Source organism: Pangasianodon hypophthalmus, chromosome 22 (genome assembly GCF_027358585.1).
Source record: "Pangasianodon hypophthalmus isolate fPanHyp1 chromosome 22, fPanHyp1.pri, whole genome shotgun sequence".
In the NCBI taxonomy this organism is placed as follows: domain Eukaryota; kingdom Metazoa; phylum Chordata; class Actinopteri; order Siluriformes; family Pangasiidae; genus Pangasianodon; species Pangasianodon hypophthalmus.
Window position 1 is genome coordinate 17021382 of NC_069731.1, and position 21539 is coordinate 17042920.

The following is a 21539-nucleotide window of genomic DNA, read 5'->3' on the forward strand; positions in this document are numbered from 1 at the left end:
AGCCAGAGGTCTGTGTTGCCCTGGGGGCAGAGAACAGCGCCGCCCGCGCTCCCCCTCAGCATAGAGTTTCAAAGACATATTCGGCTCAGGAAAATCCTCCTCGCAGTCTCCAGAGTCTCGTTGTGGTTCTGCAGGGATGGCTGCTGCTATTCCAAAACCATGCACACTATTAGATCACGATTCGGAAGTGATTTCCAACGCCGGCCAAAAAATGAGCAGGGGGTCAGCTACTTTTAGCGTCGCAGGCTCGGGTTTATATGGCCATGTTTGCAAACACAGTTGCTGGAGTATGTTTGCATGTGGTATTTTTAGCATTCTTTTAATGAGTACTCTGAAAGTAGCAGGTGGCAAAATAGAAGCTGCAGTCCGCTCCTGATATGAACATGGACTTCAGGCTGTTACGACATCATTCGGGGTGAGGAGAATGACACAGCCATATACAGCATGCAGCGCTAATTTGATGCATTTATAGAAACTGTGCTGAACGTTCCCACGCTGGTCAGCAAAGTTAAAATAGGATGAACTAATCCTCGCAATGTTGGGATGGAAATGTTTCTAACCATATTGTCCAAACAGTTAGAAAAAAAAAATGTAACACAACAGCCCAGGGTTATTCTAATCCTGAAAAACAGTCATTCTATTGTATTATTAATTATAAAGGTGGAATGGTGTGAGAGACTCACAGGATACGGTGTGGTGCATGCTGCCATTTAAGCACCACATACACACACTGTGTAAATATTTTTGGACATGCGCAATTGATGCGTCAAATGAAGGCATCTTGCGTATGTGCGATTAAGAGCAAGAATAAGCTTGACCTTGGGGACAAAAGGAATCTTCAAGGGTTCTTTGGAGGGTTAGAAGACAGCTATTAAAAATTAAATTCATTTTCACTGATGTTCAGATTTTATTGAAATGGGAAGTGCATTCTTTTCAGGGCAAAAAGAGGTGACAGAGGTGGCTTTTTTTGCGAATGGAACATCTTTTAGGATTTTCTAGCCCTATCTCTGCAGCTTTATGATCTCCATGCAAATTCAAACTGATTTTAAAATCCTACATCCAACATTTTTATAAAGAATAAGACTCATCGATTTATAACTTTTTGATCTGACATATGAAATTAATACACATCTGCCAGCCCATCATAAATATTCTCTATGGCCATGGTATGAACCTGTTTAGCATGCCAGGATAATTATAGCAACAGTATAACAACAGTATAATTATTTTACATTACCTCATGACTTTACTCAGAGTCACAACCATATTTAAACAATTTTTCTGCTCTTGTGTTCGAGTGCATTACTACAACTACCAAAATATTCACACATGGGCCATGACCCATGACTTTTTCCATGCTGGAGGCTGTCCAACAGCTGCCACATCTGTTCCTCAGTCAGGAGACCATCCACTAGCGGTTGTAACACACCTCACCTTGTTGAATTACGCAGCAGCACAAGAAACCAACTAGCACGCTGCACTGACTGAGGTCTTTCTCATGAACACTAAAAAAAAAAAACTAGGCTAATCAGAGAATAATGCAAAGGCACCCTGCAGCTGGAACGATTTTACTAGCAGACTCAAGGCTATAAAATTTCATATTGTTGGTATATTTCAAAGGATTTACTGGAGGTGCATTTTCTCGAAAGCTCCATGTGTTCTTAATGATACATAACTACTGATAATTGTCTTTTTCTCCTGTTTATTGTAAACTGTTTCCCTGTAGCAGTGCTCTCTCATAAATATGATGAACCCACAAACCGCCTTGAAAAAAATAAAGGCGAGTTGTTTTCTCGTCGCAGTGGCATAGTTTGTATTATTTTCATGTCCATGGGTCACTGACTGGGTCTTTCCTCAACCACACCTCATTTTCCAAACTGTTGGCTCATTCAAGTAATAAAAGTAAGGCATAAGCAGGGCAAAGTTAAGTGAAATGGAAAATGGCAAGAACACTGCACAAATTGCGTACACTGAAATCCTGTTTGTTTTCATAAGTGTATCTGGGGATTTTTCACGCTGTTCTTTCTCAGTGTACCCGTACTTGTCTCCACTTGTGTATTATAAACACTCAGTGAAATTGACTTACTGTTTGTGCTTAAAGGAACAGCTCAGCAAAAAAAAAATTCTCACTTCCACATTGTAGTTGATGAGCTGAGAGATTTTTGGTGTCTGACGTTTGGATGTTCAGTTTGCACTGGAACTATGACGCTAATGTAGCTAACGAGTAATGAGAGCCTAACTCACCCAAAAGCGTTTCTGTAAATATCTGCCTCAAATCACGTCCAGTTTTTTCAGTGTTGTCACACAGACTTACTGATGTGGTTTAGGACACAGTGTGACTTATTGTAATATAGAAAAATGAACAGAACTTTACCTCGTGGCTCAGGGGTATAGTTTGCTTTCAGTCAACTTTAGGAGAGCAGCTAATAATTTCCAGTGAGGCGCTCAAAAAAAATACTACAACTGAGATATTCATTATATGAAGCGACTCTTGTTTTCTGAACACAGAAGTACAACACAAAAGAAGCCAAATGTCTTGGCTGACTAACTACTTTTTTTTTGGTCCTTTTTTTTGCTGAACTGTTATTTTAATAATGATGACTTGTGGGTGACCTTGTTATTAGATACAGCACCACTTTCTTTGTTAGTAACTACACGACAGCCTGTTTCAGCTAACTGCAACATTCAGTAATTTGAAGACAGACACGAGTCTCAAATTAATGAGACATGGGCTAAACATTTCCTCATAATGAAACGCACAGTCTCTGGAAACCCTGATATGTGAGTTGGTTAAGAAGATATCAGTTCATTCGCCCCTTTTTCACTGTCCAGGAGCACTCCGAGGGGAAAATTGCTTCTGCCAGGTAGCGGTGGGCTCGGACCCCATTGCAAGAGCCTCTTATTAAAGTGTCAGCTCTGATGAATGGCTCCAAATGAGCATTCTTCATACTGGGACTTTCTCTGAGCAATGAGGAGGCACGGCTTTATGCTCTGTGGCTGCTGCTATCTGCTGATCACCTGCAGCTCCTGCTGTGGCCAAGGTGAAGAGGGTAGCATGCTCAGGGGAATTTGTACAGCTCTCCTTCATTAGGGACACCAACACAGGAGGGGCACGTGGAAATTGGCTCAAGGTCACATTCGCTACTTCCTGCTTCAGGACCATCTTCTGCAGTTGCTTTGATTTAAAGCGTTCAGCCGTATCCGGATGTGATTACACTAATCTGAAATGCTACTTCCTCAAACTTGAGTTCTGATCGCCTGTCTGGTCTGATCTCACAGCGCACACTAAGCACATGCAGGTTGCACCAGCAGAATTGAGAGCATCTGATCATCAGCATCCGTGTATGAAGCGCACTCTCGTGTCTGCTAATTGCTACTGTCGAGTTATAAATAGCACGAAAGCACAGCCAGGTTTCTTTGTTCCTCTTTGTTCTTATTCGACGTGCTGCTGCTATTTCTGTGAGTGACGCTCGCTGAAATAGCCGGCGCTCAGTCCGAGTAGATCCCTGTCTGCGGGACTATAAATAGCTCCTGTCAGATATTTTCTCATATGTGCACAGTGCACGCAGTGGAACTGTGGATGTATTAATAGCCACAGCCGGCTCTGTCATGGCCAGGACGAGATCATGAGATCACGCTGTAATCTGTGGGCTTTTTCTGGTGCGCATGTTGGTGGTAGACGTTAAATGGCACGTTTGTACTGAATCTTTGGCATTATTCCTCCATCACACAAATCACATGTATATGTCTTTATACAGGAGGCAGCCACTGATTAGTGCAACATATACAGCTATATTAAGAGCTGACATGTGCATTGTATATAACACCAGTGGATGATGATACCTTATTAATTTTAGCACATTATACCACAGTGGTGTTGAATTCTTGAATCTGATTCTTCAGAAGGTGTTGATTAATTTTCAGCAGCTCTGACAACATTTCCAGCTGTAATTCGAATAACAGATTTATATTAATACACTTGCTCTAATATGATACTGCTTATATAGTAAAGACTCATAGGGCTGAAGCACCACATAATCTAACCCTAATCATAAACTGATTTTAAAACTACTTGCTGAGGACTCACTGATTGTTTTCCTACAACAGCACACCCCTAAGTGCTTTATTCCTTATATATGCTTTTTTTGGCTTCATTGCAAGTATTATTGGGGTTGTAAACTTTTTAGCAAGAACATTTTTCAGTGTAGAGAAAGCGTTCTAAGGGCCGCCTTATATAGAGAGTGCTGATCAAATATCAGGCACATACAAACAATCATATTTATTCAGCGCTTAGTAACTGACCTTTCCACCCACAAAGCCCAAACCAGTTAGTGTGTTAAAAGAAATAAAACATTTTGTATCATAGTATCATTCAGTTTTATTAATATTGCACTTAGATTCAGGTTTCCATTGTTTATTGTTGTCACTGAGCTTCACATTAAATCCATTCAATTCAAGTGTCCAGTCAATTAAGCATAGAGCTATAAAAACATCATAATAACTATACACATCGTAGACCCCTGGAGGGTCTGTGGGTCTCACTGACTGAATGTTTAACAAAAAAGGAGAGATTATAGAAATAATTAATAAGTAATAGTGCCTCTATGATAAATTAGAACTGTAAGTAGCTGATTGGGAGGTTAATGACCCATTATTCCATTTTCTTTCTTCCTTATTTATTTATTTCTCTATCTTATGTCTGATTTAATCTCCTGATCATTTTCAGACATTTGTAAATGCAGAAATGTAAAATATACTGAACTCATAGTGGCTTTATTGATGTTTGGCTGCCGCATCGTGTCTGACCCAAACGCCTGAAAAACTAATGCTCATAAACGTACTGTTTATCATGAAAATGACTGCCCTAGGATGTTAGAGTTTTGTTTAATCATGTTGCCCACCCTTACATAACACTCTTTATATCTGTCCTACATCATGTAACACAGATGAAGACAAGCGCCGCTTGATAAACACAAACTGCTGAAGAGGGGAAGAACATAGTCATAACAACACCGTCTGCTTAGTTTTGTTTGTGATACTCTTGCCAAGTCCAACTCCTCTCACATGTTCTACAAAAGTTCGGGCGTCTCCTGTCTACCTCGCTGGAGTCACTTCTCCTCAGAGCACCAAAAAGGAGGTGTGACAACAAAACCACTGGCTGCCGTTTAAAGCTACTGCAGGCTCTAATATTAGCGACTGGCCATGCATGGCTCCGGCTCGGCTCCGGTGTCCATCCCCACCTGACTGTGGCCATTAATCAAGCTTTCTCAAGTGCAGGACTGAAGACACAGACACACACACACACACACACAAACACACACAGAATCTGGGCAGAGGAATCAAGCAATGACATGACAGAGCAGCTTCCAAAACAAGCTGGCACAAAACCCACGTACAGTGAGAGGGCACTCTAAAGCATGGAGATATTTTGGGCATAAATCATGACCCTAAAACAACTACATATAGATTCTGGCTGTATAGATTACTGAGCAACATTAACAGTTTATGTTGTAAGGAATAGATTGCATAGTTTCAAAAATGAAATGTAGTCGATCACACAAGACGTGTTTGCACTGAGCCGAGAAGCTAATGCAGTTAAAAGGGGAAACTTATAGCTACCAGTTTAGCATTGTGAAAACTGCATGTCTAAATCATCACACACTGTTGTACCAGAATAAATTTCCTCCTGGTATCACTCACAAGCACCAGACCTGGGTAGCAACTGTTAACTATAGTTTTATGAAAAAGTTAAAAGTTAATTAAAGTTTTATGTTTATGTACGAATACTATGACAATGTTCTGAGGTGAGTGTGTGATGATTTAGGATGCACAGTGCTAAAGTCGAGACTATGTCATGTCATGTATGTCATGTCTTGTCATGTGTAAATTTGATTTTTGGCCACAGTAAATACTCTGTAAAGACTTTTCTGTATCAGGTTTGGACTGGATCTACTCCACAATGCATTCAATGCAACAAACCCTCACTGAAGTTACATAAAACTCATGCCACGTCAGCCAGTATTACAAGCCATTTTTCTAAACTAGTCCAAATCTTATTTGTTTTTTGATGATTTATTGAGAATTATAACTGGAAAAAAAGAACTTAATTGTAAGAAGGTTCTAATCTGGCAACCCCCAGCCTCTTTATCATACAGGGAGTCTCAATGAGGGACGTCTCACGCTGCCCCCTTCAGGATGGCACTGATCCTCGCGTCTGGGAAATGAGCCTGTTTATCTACAGAGCACATGGCACTGAGGAAAGGCAATCTACACACAACATCACACACTGATCAGATCTTATCGCAGCTCTTTCCTTGCTCCTGTGTGTGCATGCTCAGATAGGATTTTGTAACTAATGCTAAAAGAACAAAAGCAGACTGAATAACTACAGAGTAACAAAAACACTCGATATATATACACAGATTAAAGAAAGTGTCAAAAAGGTGAGTTAATACAGGTTTTGACTGCTATCGGATGTAGGGACGTTCTTAAAATGTGTTTAAAAACGAGTACGTTTGTAGTGGAGGCTTTCGGGCACTGTGAAGACGTCACTGTTCAGGGTTAAAGATAAGAAATGATCATGTTTGTGAATTAGCATGAATGTGTATGGACCGGAGTTTAACGCACTCACACACACACACACACAGACACACACACAGACACACACAGCAGGGGGAAAAATGCCTGCAGTGGAGACGCTATCAGCTGCCAGTCTGCGGCCCTTTCACCTAATCCTATCACAAGACCAAATATGCAGACAAATACCCGATAATACAGATAACATTTGCAGTTTGCAGAGCTGAAAGCTGCTCAGTGTGGTAGCTATGCAAAAAAAAAAAGAGCAGATAAAAACAGTAGGAGTATGAGTGATTTGTTTCGATGATTCAGCTCCTAAATTTCTGCTCTACTGCAAGAGGAAGAAAAAACAAACATAATTCAAGATAAAGAAAAGGGATCGGAAAGAGCAAAATAAAATCATCCATGGTATTGCTGAGGTTTTCGGTGAGTGGGTTCTCAAACATGCTGCAGTTTTTAAGTGAAGAAGGAAAAACCGGAAGTTTTTAAATTTACAAGTCAGATTCACTGCATCATTTTAATGAATCAAATATTTTAGGCACTTCTGAAAAACATGTTCATATTTATTAGCGATTCCTTGTATTTTTACGCAACATGCTTCAGTTGAAAGTGATGTTAAACCTTAGTAGTTTTAAAGAAACCTTTTTCATCAGATGGGTATCAGGATCTGCTGATACTCAAGGTTTCAGTAATGGTTTCAATATCGGAAAAGAAAAAGTGGCATCATGCTATCTTTAAAATCTATTCGTTAGAGAACAAAACCCAAATCAGTTACACTGTGTTAGAAGTTTCAGAACATGTTGCATTATATTGTATCACAATTTTTGCTGCCGTGTTTTTTTTCCATGTGTACTCTTACAGTGAAGTATCACTGCAATCAGTACAACGTTCTTCTGACTGATCATCTTTATTATACGATGAAGTATTTCTATTCTAATCGCTTCCATGTTGACTCCGCCCCCATCCATCATGCATGTGGGCCCACAGAATTGATGGTGAATTGATGAGGATGAAGATGATGTAAATCATATGCTATGGCCTTCACAGTCACTATCTCTCTCTCCCTTCAAGTCTGTCTCTGTATCTGTCTCTCTCACTCTCTCCCTCCACGTCTCTCTCTGTTTCTCTCACTCTCTCCCTCCACGTCTCTCTCTGTTTCTCTCACTGTCTCCCTCCACGTCTCTCTCTGTTTCTCTCACTCTCTCCTTCCATGTCTCTCTTTCTTTCTCTCACTCTTTCCCTCTCCCTCCACCTCTCTCTCTCTCTCTCTCTCTTTGGGGGTCAGGGGCCCAGGAGAGTGATGAACTTTGCACTCTGGCCCTGTCTTCTCAAAGAGCTCGCCCACTGGAATGCGCCGCCTAAACACTCCTCCATTTTCTAAGAAATGGAGGGAAAACGTGACTCGCAAAACTCAAAACAGCCGCTCAGTCAGAACAAACTAAAGATGGTATATGACAGTGTTATACAGCATACAGAGAGTGTAAGCTTTAAAAAGTTCCAGTGTCTCTTAACATACTAATAACATTTAACTGATAAACATTATTACAAATAAGTAAATTAAAAAGGGGGCTGCACAATCATGTTACTATCATGATCATTTTTAGACTTTTAAATTAATTAAACATAATCTATTGTTATATTGGTGGGCCAAACTCTCTCACTAAAAAATACAATGTAGTATATCATGAGCTTGATTGTATACTGTATATTATACACCATGTTTATTTTTATGTCTGTTTGAGTTTTAAAAATGTGTTGTTTTCTGTACATCAATTTTCAAATTGTGACAAACTCAATTAATTAATTAATTAATGTGTAAAGAACATCTTCATGCACTAATAGTTAATTATTAATGATTGCAGATTTTTTGCATTAATTTTCTTTGATTTATTTTTTTTAATGTATTTTAAAATTTTGGACTCAGAAATCCTATACAAGTATTATTATTATTGTTGTTGTTGTTGTTAGTAGTAGTAGTAGTAGTGGTGGTAGAAAATGAGGGAAAAAAAGAAAATTAAAATAAGGCCCAGTAAAACTATAATTATGAATTCAGTATTGAGCAAAATAATCATAATTATAATTCTAATCATTAGCGTGCTGCAGAAATGAAATGCAAATTCTAGGTAAGGTCATTTCTTGTCATGGTCCCAGAATCATGACCTACATACCCGATATTTACACTTGGTCATTATGTAACCACTCAGTGGTCATTCAAAGTAGGCTCTGAACATGGCTTTTTTATTGTTCACTATCTGAATAATGAACATTCAGTGAAGTACATAATAATACACACCTCACTTCAGTAATAGTGTCCTGTCTGATTGCTGTAATTGGCTCAGACGGCTGTCGATGATTGTTTCTGCAACTCTCGTTTGTACGTGTGAAACTTGTGCTGTTAATCGATAACCAAAATACAGCACTCCACCCAGACGTCCAGAGACAAAGTCTAGCCACAGTACCCATGTGAGGATCGTAATACACATCCACTCACACACTCTCACACACAGACACAGGGGGAGAGGGGCCAGTGAATCACGTTGCTTTGACACGGTTCTGCTCCATGCTGACAGCAAGAGAACACAGAGGAAGCAGCAAGTACGCACTGTGTGCACGCATGCACACACACACAGACACACACACACACAGGAAACCTGATATTCCTGTTCCCAGCAGAGGACAAGAGGGGAGTGAGCACAACACAGACACGCACACACCAACAAGAGAAAGTACTGCTCTTTGCGGAACGCAAAACTGTTACACACACTGATCATCATACACACTCACTTATTTTACTTGGACACTGTGTGCTTAGAAACACTCGTGAAACCTAAAATTAATCCTGCTTTATCACTTCACATAAACCGGATTGTGAGAAAAGTGCTACAAACAATAAATAAAATATTATCACATTATTATGTTTATCCAGAGCCACTTACAAGTGAGGCAAAGACCAATTCAATCAGCAGTAAGTGCGTTTCCACCCCAGGAACCTTTTCAAGACCCGAGGATGTTCCACAAGAACTTTAGGCATGTCTCCACCACATGAATATTTCAGGAAGCAGTAAGTCTTTTAGGAATTCAGGAACTTTAGGCATTTTTCATTGCAACACTGTTTTCAGGAAACAAAACAGTTTTGCAGGAGCTCAGGAACTTTTGCTGTCCACCCTGAAAACCTTTTTCCTTAATGGATGTTTTCCAGAAACTAACAAATAGGTTTATATCCACCAGAGGAACCTTTTCAGGAACTTTTCTTTTTTCAGGAACTCAGGAACTTTTGTCATTTTGTTGGTTTTCAGGAACTCAAGAACGTGTGCATTTCCAACACAGAAACCTTTTCAAGAACCAAGGTAGTTTTTCAGGAACTCAAGAATGTTTATACCTCAGGAACCAACAATGTTTTTAGGAACCCAACAACTTCAGGCACAGGAAACTTTTCAGGAATTGAGAACATTCTACAAAAAACTTTAGGGCTTTTCTGTCTCCACCTCAGGAATGTTTTGAAGAATGTTAGGCACATTTTCATTACAGGAACCTTTTCACAAGCACAAGATGTTTTTCAGAACTCAAGATATGAGTATTTCCTCCAAATAACCCTAAGTTTTTTTAGTCACGTTAGGCATTTTAGGCAAACATTTTTACAAACCCAATAACCCAAAGCTTTTTCCTTTTCAGGAATTGCGGTAAGTTTTTTAGAACCTCGGAAACTTTTTGAAAACCTTTTCAGGAACCAAGAAAGATCTTCAGACACACCTACACCATAGGAACCATTCAGGAACTGTGAACAATTTTACAAACTCAGAAACTTTAGGCATGTTTCCACCACAAGAACCTATCAAGAACCAAGAATGTTTTCCAATAACTCAGAAACTTAAGGTAGACATTTCCACCTTTAGATACTAAGGAGGATTTTTAGGGACTTTGGGTGTTTCCACCAGAGGAACCAGGACTAATTTTATTTCTTGTTCCAGAGTATGGACCAGGAAACATTGGGGTGGAGCTTATCATACTGAACAGCACTGATTGTTCAAACACAAGCTTCCCAGAATGACCAAACCCTCTTACCAAGAATATTATAAACCTGTCTTTCAAACAAACAATTTCTAAAGCCTGTATTAAACACAACGCAGCTCACTCAGCAAAGCATTTGTTTGTACAGTAGTGAAAAATTTCCATGTATGACAGAGCAACTACATTAAGACAGCTAAGACAGCGCTAAAGAACCTTTTAAATAAATCTCTCCTAAACTTACACTATATCCTTTGTGAAATCCAGTTAAGAATTTCCCTCAGCACTTTTCTTACTGTGTTTTCAGAAAGCAATAGTCATAATATGATGTTTCAAGGAAGCACTTGTCCAAATATAGCATTTCAAGGAAACACTGGTCTGTATATGATGTTTTAAGGAAACACTGTTCATAACATGATGTTACTTCCTTATTTCTTATTACTGTACTGTAATATTGTATATTATTCTTAAGATGAACGGCTGATTACGCATGAGATTGTTGATATATCTGATCCAGTCTGAGTTATACAACTTCCTGTCCGTCCTTCAGCAGAAGCTCACATTCCTCTACAAGTGCCCTAACCTCTTCAGTTATCACTGCCACCATCATCATCCTCACCCACACTCCTGTGCTCACTATGCACTTTGCAACATGAGCGTCTTTAAATGACGCAACGATATTAGTCATCTATTACAGTTAAAGTTATCATCATCGCGATAATGTACTTGTCTGATCTCATTTGACAACATCACTATTCGTGGTAGTGACACCAATAACATCAGCGGGACATGATGTACGTATGAAATGCCATTTAAAAACAGTGATTCAGCTTCATTATTAAACTTCTCAACAGCTCACAACAGATCCGACGAGAAGCCTCAAGCTTCTTTGCCGTGTCGTATTACACACTGCTGATGTTTTATCCGTACACACGCAGTGAACAGTGAGTCAACAGACCCTGTGACTCAGATCTGATTCACACTCTGTTCCCCCTTCCTCCATCATCCCTAAATATCAGGCCCCCTACGTGCTTCTGACCTTCTTACACCTCCATACACAGCCAGAAGAGTAAACACTGTGCCTACTTTAGTGTACTTTATTTGCTGCGTGAGAAACATGATGAGATAATGACAAAGTGATTACAGTGTTATTGTGTTACATTATATAACCCTTGTTCTACTTTAAACACTTAGCATTTAGGCTTTGTCAGTACTGTAACTGATACAGCAAAGCTCTACTGACTTGAGACTGAATTGAAACTTCGGACAGAAAAGGAAAAGAACAGAGGAAGGAATGTGAAGAATCTGAATCGTTCATGCTGTAAATGCATTCTGGCTGAAGAATTCACAGAGGCAGCCAAGAAGCAGAAGAATGGGAGGCTTGGCGCTGTGTTTGGTATGCGTGTGTGGCTCTTGTTTGGATTGTTTCTGACTGAGTAACTCAAAAAGGGGACTGAGTCTGAGTGCAAGTGGATGTAGTTATACAGGCAGAGGTGGTGCTGGTATGTGCCAGATGGTTATGAGGTCAAATCCTGACCTGCCATAAAGAGACTGTTCGGTCCTTAAGCAGTGATCTGAGTGGAAAAAAATCAGGTGGGCATTGTCACACAGATATGTGTGTATCGATAAAGTGAAAAGCCACCATTATGATGAGCTTGGTGGAAAATGAAAAGGGATCAATTCAGTGACGTGATACATACTGTTGCCATGGTGTGCATAGGATGTTTCTGGACAGCATCTGTTTGTATTCGTGCATTGGATATTAGCATTGATTGATTGGATATTAGCACTGCATACACCCTTATTGGGACACACAGGGCACTAGGCAAACACACGTTGGCACTTAGGGGTAATTTAAGTCTACCTACTGATAAGTTATTGACGGGGGAAGCGGGAACTGGTATCGATCCGGAGGGCCTGGAGCTGTGAGGTGGCAAAGTTCCCCTCTGCACCACCATGCCGTCTTATGAAGAAAGCTTATAGTTTAAATTTTCTTTCAATACTGAGGATAAGTTTAGGGTTATGTGTAGACTTGTGATTATCATATAGTAATACAATGTATTCATGTACCTGAAGGTTTCATCTAAAGCAACTTACACAAAGTTGCTTTTATGAGTTACTCAGCCAATATAAAAAGGTAAGGGTGATACAAAAGGCAACAGTGTATAAATGAACATTAAATAACGAGTGTGATGTGTCTCAGAAACGGGGTTCATGACTAATACAGACTGAGTTACTCACTGACCTCAATTTCCCACTCCAGGCTGTGGTAGTGACCCAGTACCAAATGTGACCACCTTTTGGACAGCATGTCATATGTGCCATGTGCCAGGCGAGCTGTTGGCCCAATTTACTCACTCTGCAGTCTGTCCAGCTCTGAAAACATGAAAAGTATAAAAAAGAAAGTATAAAGAGAAAGTATAAAAGTTAGCATTTTTAGAAACTTTTCTGTGTTAGAAATTTAAGCTGTAAAGAAACAATTAGCTTTAAGAAGCATAGGATTCAGCATTTATAAGTCAGGCATAACAGGCATCAATTTAAAATGTACGCTTCTGGGAACAAAATCAACATTTAACTAGCAAAAAAAAAAAAGGTTTGTTTAAATGACATGAAATTAAATTAAAGAGTATACGACAGTAAGAGAGACCACCAAATACCCTTTCACCCCTGCACACACACTTTTTTTTTTTTTTTTTTTAAACAAATTTACCATTTTAACCATCTCCTTTGTTTACTGTGTTTCCGTTGCTGAGGTGGTTACAAAATGGCGTCCTGTCGCCACCTATTGGTTGCTTATAGCTAGCGCAGGAAAAATTAACTTCATATTTCTTTTTGCTCACTGTATAAGATAAATATAATATTACAACAACTTTCCTCTCTATACAAATATGTTATATAGAATAGAAAACAATGACTTCTCCACACTATGAATCGCAACACTTAATGATATAGCGAACGACAAACGACACAGAATGGCCTCATTTCCGCCCGTCGCGTGCGTGACCCCAGTGAAAAAATAGCAGGAAAACAAATGTTAGCACTGTGTAGCCAACAAAGTTAAAGTTCAACGATATATATAATAATATTAGTTATACGATATTATAATTGAGTTTTTCTGGCACTTCTGACGCCTTGCAGGCCCTTACTAAGAAATCACACAATCACACCTTTTATATGCTGTGAACTTTATTTTAAACCATATGACTATGTTGTTTCAACAAGAGGAATAGGTTGTATATCCACTTCCACACTGTCTCATGCTATGTTTTTACTGGGTTGTGTTGGAATTATACTTGGTCCAACTTCGGTTGTCCCCATCCTCCATGTTCCTTCCCTGGTGAAAAAAACAATAGAGACCCTCACAGAATTTGTAATGGATTAAATGGTTATAATGGGAATTGTATTGGTTTTAATGGAAACTGTAATGGTCCCTGTGGGTCTCTACTGGTAATTTGTTGCCTTCTGTTGGTGGCATGTTACGTCTAGTGGATACCATTAAGGACCTATGTCCTTAATACTTCCTACTATATAATGGAAACCATTTGGTTTTAATGGTTAACAGCTGATGGTTTGTAATGGGATTTGTAGTGGAAAATATTAGAATTTCTGTGATGGTTTCTATTCTTTTTTTTTTTTTTCCAGCAGGGTTGACACACTTTTAGTACATTTCATAATTAGTTTTATGATAAAAGTGAATTACACTGTTTCATACAATAATTATACAAGATTAAGGGAAAAACAAACAAGCAAAAAAAAAAAAAAAAAAAAAATCCCCTTACACCAAATCGATCAATCAATCAATCAGCCAAAATGTCTGGTGATTGAAGTTTATTTAGTTTTGCATTGGAGCTACTGGCTAACAAGTAAGGGGAAATTATAGCTAACACTGCACAAATGTCATGGCGCTAAATCATAACTCTGCTGAAAAAAGCTTAGTCTGACCAGCTAGCTGCCAAAACGCAGGTCGAGCTGGTCAGGCTGGTAGACCATCTTTGCCAGCAAGTATTCTGGTAATTGGATAGAGTTTCTGGTATTACAGCTACTCATGCTACACTGCAGACAATGTAAGAAAATAATACTACAATAAAGCAATTAGAAATTTTCAAACCTTTATTGATCAGTTTAGTCAAGCAAAAGACTAAGCTGGAAAATAATTTACTAGCTCCACCAGTTTGACCAGCTCAGCCTGTGTTTCAGCAGCTGCTCAGCTGGTCAAACTCAGCTGGATTTTTCCAGAAGGGTTAACACACTCAGATAGACTTGATTATATCCCAACGTTTGAGGGCAGAATTGTATGTTAGCCTTGTAGCTCCACTATTAAAGAAGCAAACTTAAGATATATGTGTGTGCATAAATGTGTGCATATCCAAAAGTGCCCTAGTCCATATTCTCTGTAAATGCCAAAAGGCATTGCTGGTACTATGTAGGACACTAACATTTTGCAGTGCTTTGTGGGTGCACTGTATATTCTTATGAATGGTTTTCTGACTATAAAATGGCACTACATGCAGAATTGTGCAATATATATTGGTTTAGACGAACCTCAGATCAGCTTTTATAGTTCTCATTCTTTGCAGCTGTAAACTGGATAAAAAAATGTGTTGTTGACTGTCAGCTCATTTCACAGGCCTCTCTTTAGCAGCAGGGAGTCGCTAACTGCCTGCGAGGCCTGCTGTCTTCCCCCAGAGTTCAGGCTTTGAAGAGTGCTGTACATCGCTTATTCCCTTTCATGTCTGCACTATCTTGGGAAGCCACTGCAAGGGAGATTTCAAAGGGGAGGACTAGAGGAGGGCAAGACTCCAGAGACCGCTCTCGCCCTTCCACTAGGCCTGAAGGAGAAATTCCAAACATGCTCAGCAGCAACAGTACACATACAATATAGTGGAGCAACAATAGCTGAATTCAGAACAGACAAAGTATGTCAGCCATCTTTTGGGCTTAAAGTGTGCATCATAAATCAGTTGTATAATTGCAGTTGAATGCAAAAGTTGCATCCCACACAATTTCTGGGTGAAGGAAAATGTAATGAAGAAACAAAATTATAATTCAATAATGTTGAAATTTAATGTGGGAGTGAGGCTTAATGGTTAGCACTGTTGCCTTGTACCTCCGGGGTTGGAGGTTCGAATCCTACCTCCGCCCTTTGTGCACGGAGTTTGCATGTTCTCCCTGTGGTTTGGGGGTACTCTGGTTTCCTGGTTTGCCCAGTCCAAAGATGTTCATTGTAGGCTGATTGGCCTTTCCAAATTGTCCATGGTGTGTGAGTGTGTGCGTGATTGTGCCCTGCCGTGTGCCCTGAGTCCCCCGGAATATGCTCCAGGCTCCCTCGCGACCCTGTGTAGGATAAGCGGTATGGATGTAATGTGGGTCTCTTGTGCAGTCAGGCAAAATCAACAGAAAAGCAGAATGGAAAGAAATTAGAAAATATTTATATCACATTTAACAAGAGTGATGAAAACAATTGAGGTGATTATTTTCTCACAATAGCTTACCATATGCTATTTAACTATTTTTGTTAATGATAATGTAGGAACATGGGATGGGAAGCAGTGTTTTATGCTCATGATCTGAGTTTTTGTTTTACATTTGTGTCTCAACATTTTTGGCCTCATTTTCAGATTTTCCTTGAATGTAAAAAAAAACTATACGATACCAAGTCTTACCAGGAGTGACCTAATATTCAAATGAGCATGAGCATGCTTGATTGAGTTGCCCTCTCTTCAAAACTTCTAGTCTGCAAAACCACTCACACGGAACAGCAGGAAACAAAAAGGAAAAACTGAAAATGAGCATTTCATTTTATTTATTTATTCACTGATGTTTTCCATTTTTGTTACATATTCATATTCATGTTAATGTGTAGAAAGTGAGTTGGTGTAGTCTGCCATAACGCACTAAGCATTACATTAAGCTACAGTTTAAATGACGTTAATTACAGATGTGTCAAAAGTTTTTCTTTTTAAAAAGCAGTTTTATATAATTGTAGACCATTACTGCAAGACAGAGTCAACCCTTCTCAGGATGAAGTCACTTACACTTACTTTTAGATTTACTTCAGACTGACAAACAGCAATTCCATAACATTGAAAAATACAGTATCTCTTGAGTCTCAGTAATAATTTGTTAACATCAGAGTGTATCAATTGGTGTAAAGTTAGTGTCTTTAGGAAGCGAATTTCATGCAGACTGTTTAACAGGTTTGATAATCAGAGGTGCTGAATTATGACCCTTATCACTGAGACAGGGGCTAAAATATGGATAGAGTTTCTCAGAGAAAGACTGACCAGCGAAAGAGTAGATACAAGTCTTAGTCTTTACATCATAGAAGGAGACGAGGCCCTCCTCGTAATCCACAAACACCCCGATCTTTTCAGGCTTCTGTTTCAAAGAGAGTGAAATCCAGGGAGTCTCACAAGCCTTATAATCAGTCTCACGCCTCAGACACACAGACCAGTATCCATTCTCAGGGCAGGCTGTAATCTTTCCCTTCCTGATAATGGACTCTCGGGCGACTCCTAAATCCCACATGGTCTTCCCTCTGACCTGTACCTCATAGTAAGATCTCCCTGAGGAGAATCCTTCCTTCCCCAGCACACAGGGACAGCGATTGAACCTCTGAGGGTTATCAGGGTAATTCTGCACACAGTCTCCACATGTCACTTGTTTTCTATCTTCAGACAAAATGAGGTAAGGGTGAACCGTATCGGGATCCAGAGTCACTTCCACTGAAAGCGTAACAATTTAAACCCATTTTAAGATTTATACAGCATGTGATAATGAAGATATATTTATTTAGTCATGTGATCAGTGAGTGCGCACACACACACACACACACACACACACATACACACCTGCGTATTGCTGAATTTTCTTCAGTTCTGTTTGGAAAAGAAAAATGGACATAGTTTTGGTATTAGATCTTATATTTTGCTTAAGTAAAGACTAAACTGTATTGTAAAAGAGATACATCCTAATAAGCAATAACTGGTTATTTTATTTAAAAAACAAAACAGCAGGAAACAGGAAAGTACTGTCTATTGAAGTATTGGCACCCTTCAAGAGTATGACCAAAATTCATGCACACAATGATTCATGGTTTCTTGGATACCTTACTGATGCACTGTGAGAATAATGGTAATGGGGGCAAAAACAAAGCCCAAAGATCACAATTCAAATCATTTGTTTTGGTCAGATGAGACCAAAGTCTGACTTTTTTGTGCACAACATCAGTAGCATGCTAGGTGAAAAAATGAGGACTGCATACAAGGAAAAGCCCCCAAACCCACTCTGAAATATAGAGGTGGGCTGTTTTGTGGCTTGCAGTCAAGGCACTCTTGTGAAAATTGATTGGGTTATAAATTCTTCTAAGTACCCGGATATTTTGGCTTAAAGGTCTTGGCCATAGATATATGGGGACATTATCTTTCAACAAGATGTTGTAAATCTATCCAAAAATGGTTGCAGGACACAAAATTAGTGTTTTGCAATAGACATTGAAGATATTGAAAACTTGGTCTGAATTGAAGAGGGCAGTCCACATGCACAAGCATAAGAATATAAAGGAGTTCTGCATGGAGGATTCAGGATTCACAGCAACTGTACCCAGCCTTAAGAAACCTTTTGATGTTTGAGAAAAATACTGAAATGGTACATCCCCATAAACTCAAAATATCACTCTTTACAGGTCCTGTTCAATTTTGCTCATTTTCAAGAAAGGTGCCAATAATTATGGAGTTGTCCAACATCACTTTATACCAAGTAGACATTCCTTGAATTAGGACGTACAAGTGCTATTTTTTCCTCTATACTGCAAAAATCACTGCCTAACCTTCTTACTAATCATTAAAAGGACTTACTAATTTCAGAAAGTTTCTCCATTTCCTTATTGAGATGTTCCTGAAGCTCAGACAGAGCTCTCATCAGAGTTTCCTCACTCATCTCAGGGATAAACCTGATGTCAGTCCAGTTTCTGGTGTGTTTAGGGCTGCAGATGGATGAGTACATCTACAGTACAGCAGGAGAGAAGAGAAATGAGTGCTGTCATGCCAAGTGCACCATTACCTCTGAGAAACAGAGGGACTCTGACCTGCAGGAAGTGGAGATGATCGTCAGTGTGTGAGAGCTGCTCCAGCTCAGTGTTTCTCCTCTTTAGCTCAGTGATTTCCTCCTCCAGCTCTTTAATGAGCTCTTCAGCCTGCCACTCTGCTGCTCTCTGCTTTTCCTTCATCATCTTGAGCAGCTCAGCCTGGTTCCTCTCAACACAGCGAATCAGATCATCAAACACCTTCATACTGTCTACTTTCTCCTTCTCTATGTTTCTCTAAGAGAAGACAAAACCTATTCATTTATGCATCCTTGTCATAAAGCAAAGAATAAACTTATTTAACAAGTTGAAACTCACATTATGGAGTTTTACAGAGTGTTTGATTTCCTGAATCTTCCTCATTCGATCCTGGATGATCTGCTGAACTTCTGACTGCATCATCCCTGGCTGAGACTACAATAAATATATTATACACAATGATTTACATTAACATCCACCCACAAACTCCAGATTGAAATAAATAAATAAGTAAAACAAATTCATTAATTTACCAGCCACACTGATGTGTTAATCCTAAAAATTCTTAAAAATTATAATAATTATAATGAAATATAATATAATAATATATAACTAATATAATGATTAGAAAAACATTTCTTTTTAAATGTATACAACTAGAGGTTTATTTACCCACAGTATTTTGTACCAATATTTCGCTTAATTTTATATTTCTTATCTTTGATTCACACATAACAAAAGGTTTTTCTATTCACTAAATACAGTATATAGTATTGTAGAATGTATGTAGTGCAATGTACTATACTGAAGTAGTGACTTTGTGTACTTTCGTTGTATTTCAACATTTTCTGACAAAGCACTCAAACGTCCCTCTCTTTCAATGGCCTGTAAAGTATTGGCACCCCCACTTTCATTTGGGGTGCTCCCATTACAACACACTTGTTGAGCCTTGTACTCTATAGCAGCCCTGTAAGGCAGACATGATTTTTTTTGTTTTAATTTTTGGACTTTATTTTGAATGAATGCATTTCAGGTAGTGTTTGTATTACTTGTGTCCATTAGTATTACCCACCTAAAACATCCTGATCTTTTTTTTGGGTACATAGTTTTTGTTTTTGAATTTAATAACTGTACCTTGTGATGGAACTGAGCCGCCTCTATGACTCTATGAAAGCTTTCGTGAAAGCGACAGGATTTATGATTCATGTTCATTTGCCAGTCAAAATCACACATTTTTATGGGATAAAATACAGCAGTGGCTTGGATATGAGTCAGCTAACAAGGAAATGTATGTATTGTGGAAATGATAAGTCAAAAAAACATCATTTTTAGCTGTAGGCTGTCATGTGTTTTATGACTGTAGCACACTTGTGGTTATTTCACATCCAGTTTAGCAAGACTGAAAATGACACACACCCAAACACTCACAGCCTCCTCACAGTAATGAACTGTTGTATGGCAGAATCCGATGACACAAAATTGATTAATTAGATAATTATAAGCTATACAGTTTGGAGGTAGATTTAGAAATGTAAGATACACAGTTAGCCATTTTTTCTGGCACGTACTAAATTTGGAAAATTGAAACCCTTAATCACAGAAAAGATTATTTTAAAAAAAACATTTAATGAATTCTATGATATATATTGTATACGTGTTATGTAGGTCACAAAGCAGAGTTACTATTACCGCCTAATGTTTTGATTTTCCTGTAACAGCACATCCTGTATTGTTTTATTCCTCTTACACAACATGAGTTTGCCTCACTCATTCCCTCACCCGCCTCTCATCTATTTCTCTACGTTAATAAGAAAAAAATTGCGTATTGTCATGTTACCAGGAAACTGCAAAGCACTCAGTCCTGAATATATTCCTGTGGTGGAAAACCTCAAGTTACAGCTTTACTTCTGTCTGTTACAAAGCGCTGATGCTTGGGACTACTTTTAAAAATGCTAAATAAACATGTCCTCACAGAAAACATCACCATATCAATGATTATACTTTTTTCTTTGTTAAATAAAGATTTAATCCTTTTATTATTAGTCTTAGATTATATGGAATGTCTGCCACACAAGTCTCTGTGAATGAGTTGTTACCATAGAAACGATATTGTATTAGAAAACATGAATTAGTATAATCCTTGCAGCCGGAGTTTTAGAAGATGAATCAACACCTTCTGAGCAGTCAGATTCAAGACCTGTAAAAAATCTGTGGCAATATTTTCATTATGTATCATGTCTCGATGTCTCTCACCTTCTTTGCTTGACTCTCCTCCTCTATTGGGACAGTGCGGTGGGTTTTGTGATCTCCCTCGGTGCAGAACTGACACACACACATCCGGTCATCTCTACAGAACAGCTCCAGGGGTCTCTCATGTTTCTGGCAGATGTAATCCTTCAGCTTCTCCACAGCATCAATCAGTTTGTGTTTCTTGAGTTTAGTTGCAGTTCTATGAGGCATCAGATGAGTGTTACAGTAAGAAACCCCACAGTCCAGACAGGACTTTAGAGCCTCGAGCTTTTCCCCTGTGCAGCAATCACACAGCACCTTTGTACCCGCAGAGCCGAGCTGCTCCGCCGTGTTGCTGGATTTCACCTCACCCAGCTTCCTGAACTGAACAGCTAGTCCAGATATGAACGTATTCACATGAAGCTCAGGCCTTTTAGCAAAATCCTGCTTACAAACTGGACACTGGCAGTATGAACTGTTGTCCCAGCATTCTTTGAGACAGGTCATGCAGAAGTTGTGTCCACACGGAGTAGACACTGGATCAGTGAACACATCTAGACAAATCGCGCACTGGAGCTGCTCCTCACACAGCAGACTGCTGGAGGAGGCCATGACTAAAGCGCACACACACACACACACACACACACACACACTTACTGAAAAATCA

At 39.1% G+C, this 21539-nt stretch overlaps 1 protein-coding gene across 6 annotated transcripts in view; it reads right to left on the reverse strand.

Moving 5' to 3' along the window:
- LOC113541039 (E3 ubiquitin-protein ligase TRIM39) overlaps positions 1-21539 on the reverse strand; it is a 64726-nt gene that overhangs the window by 41320 nt on the left and 1867 nt on the right. The window contains exons 2-9 of one of the 6 annotated variants that reach the window (XR_008300757.1): positions 20897-21486; positions 18983-19078; positions 18668-18901; positions 18438-18585; positions 17433-17459; positions 16866-17306; positions 15124-15915; positions 12827-12957 (exon numbers count right to left, since the gene is read on the reverse strand). Coding sequence is in view for 4 of the 6 variants with exons in the window: in XM_053228073.1 (XP_053084048.1) it covers positions 15662-15915; positions 16866-17306; positions 17433-17459; positions 18438-18585; positions 18668-18901; positions 18983-19078; positions 20897-21484 (1788 nt within the window). In the remaining 2 variants the exon portion in view is untranslated. Of the gene's footprint in view, positions 1-12826; positions 12958-14549; positions 15916-15979; positions 16316-16369; positions 17307-17432; positions 17460-18437; positions 18586-18667; positions 18902-18982; positions 19079-20896; positions 21487-21539 lie in introns of those variants that run through there. The other 5 variants (XR_008300758.1, XM_053228073.1, XM_053228074.1 and 2 more) reach the window with 5 other exon arrangements.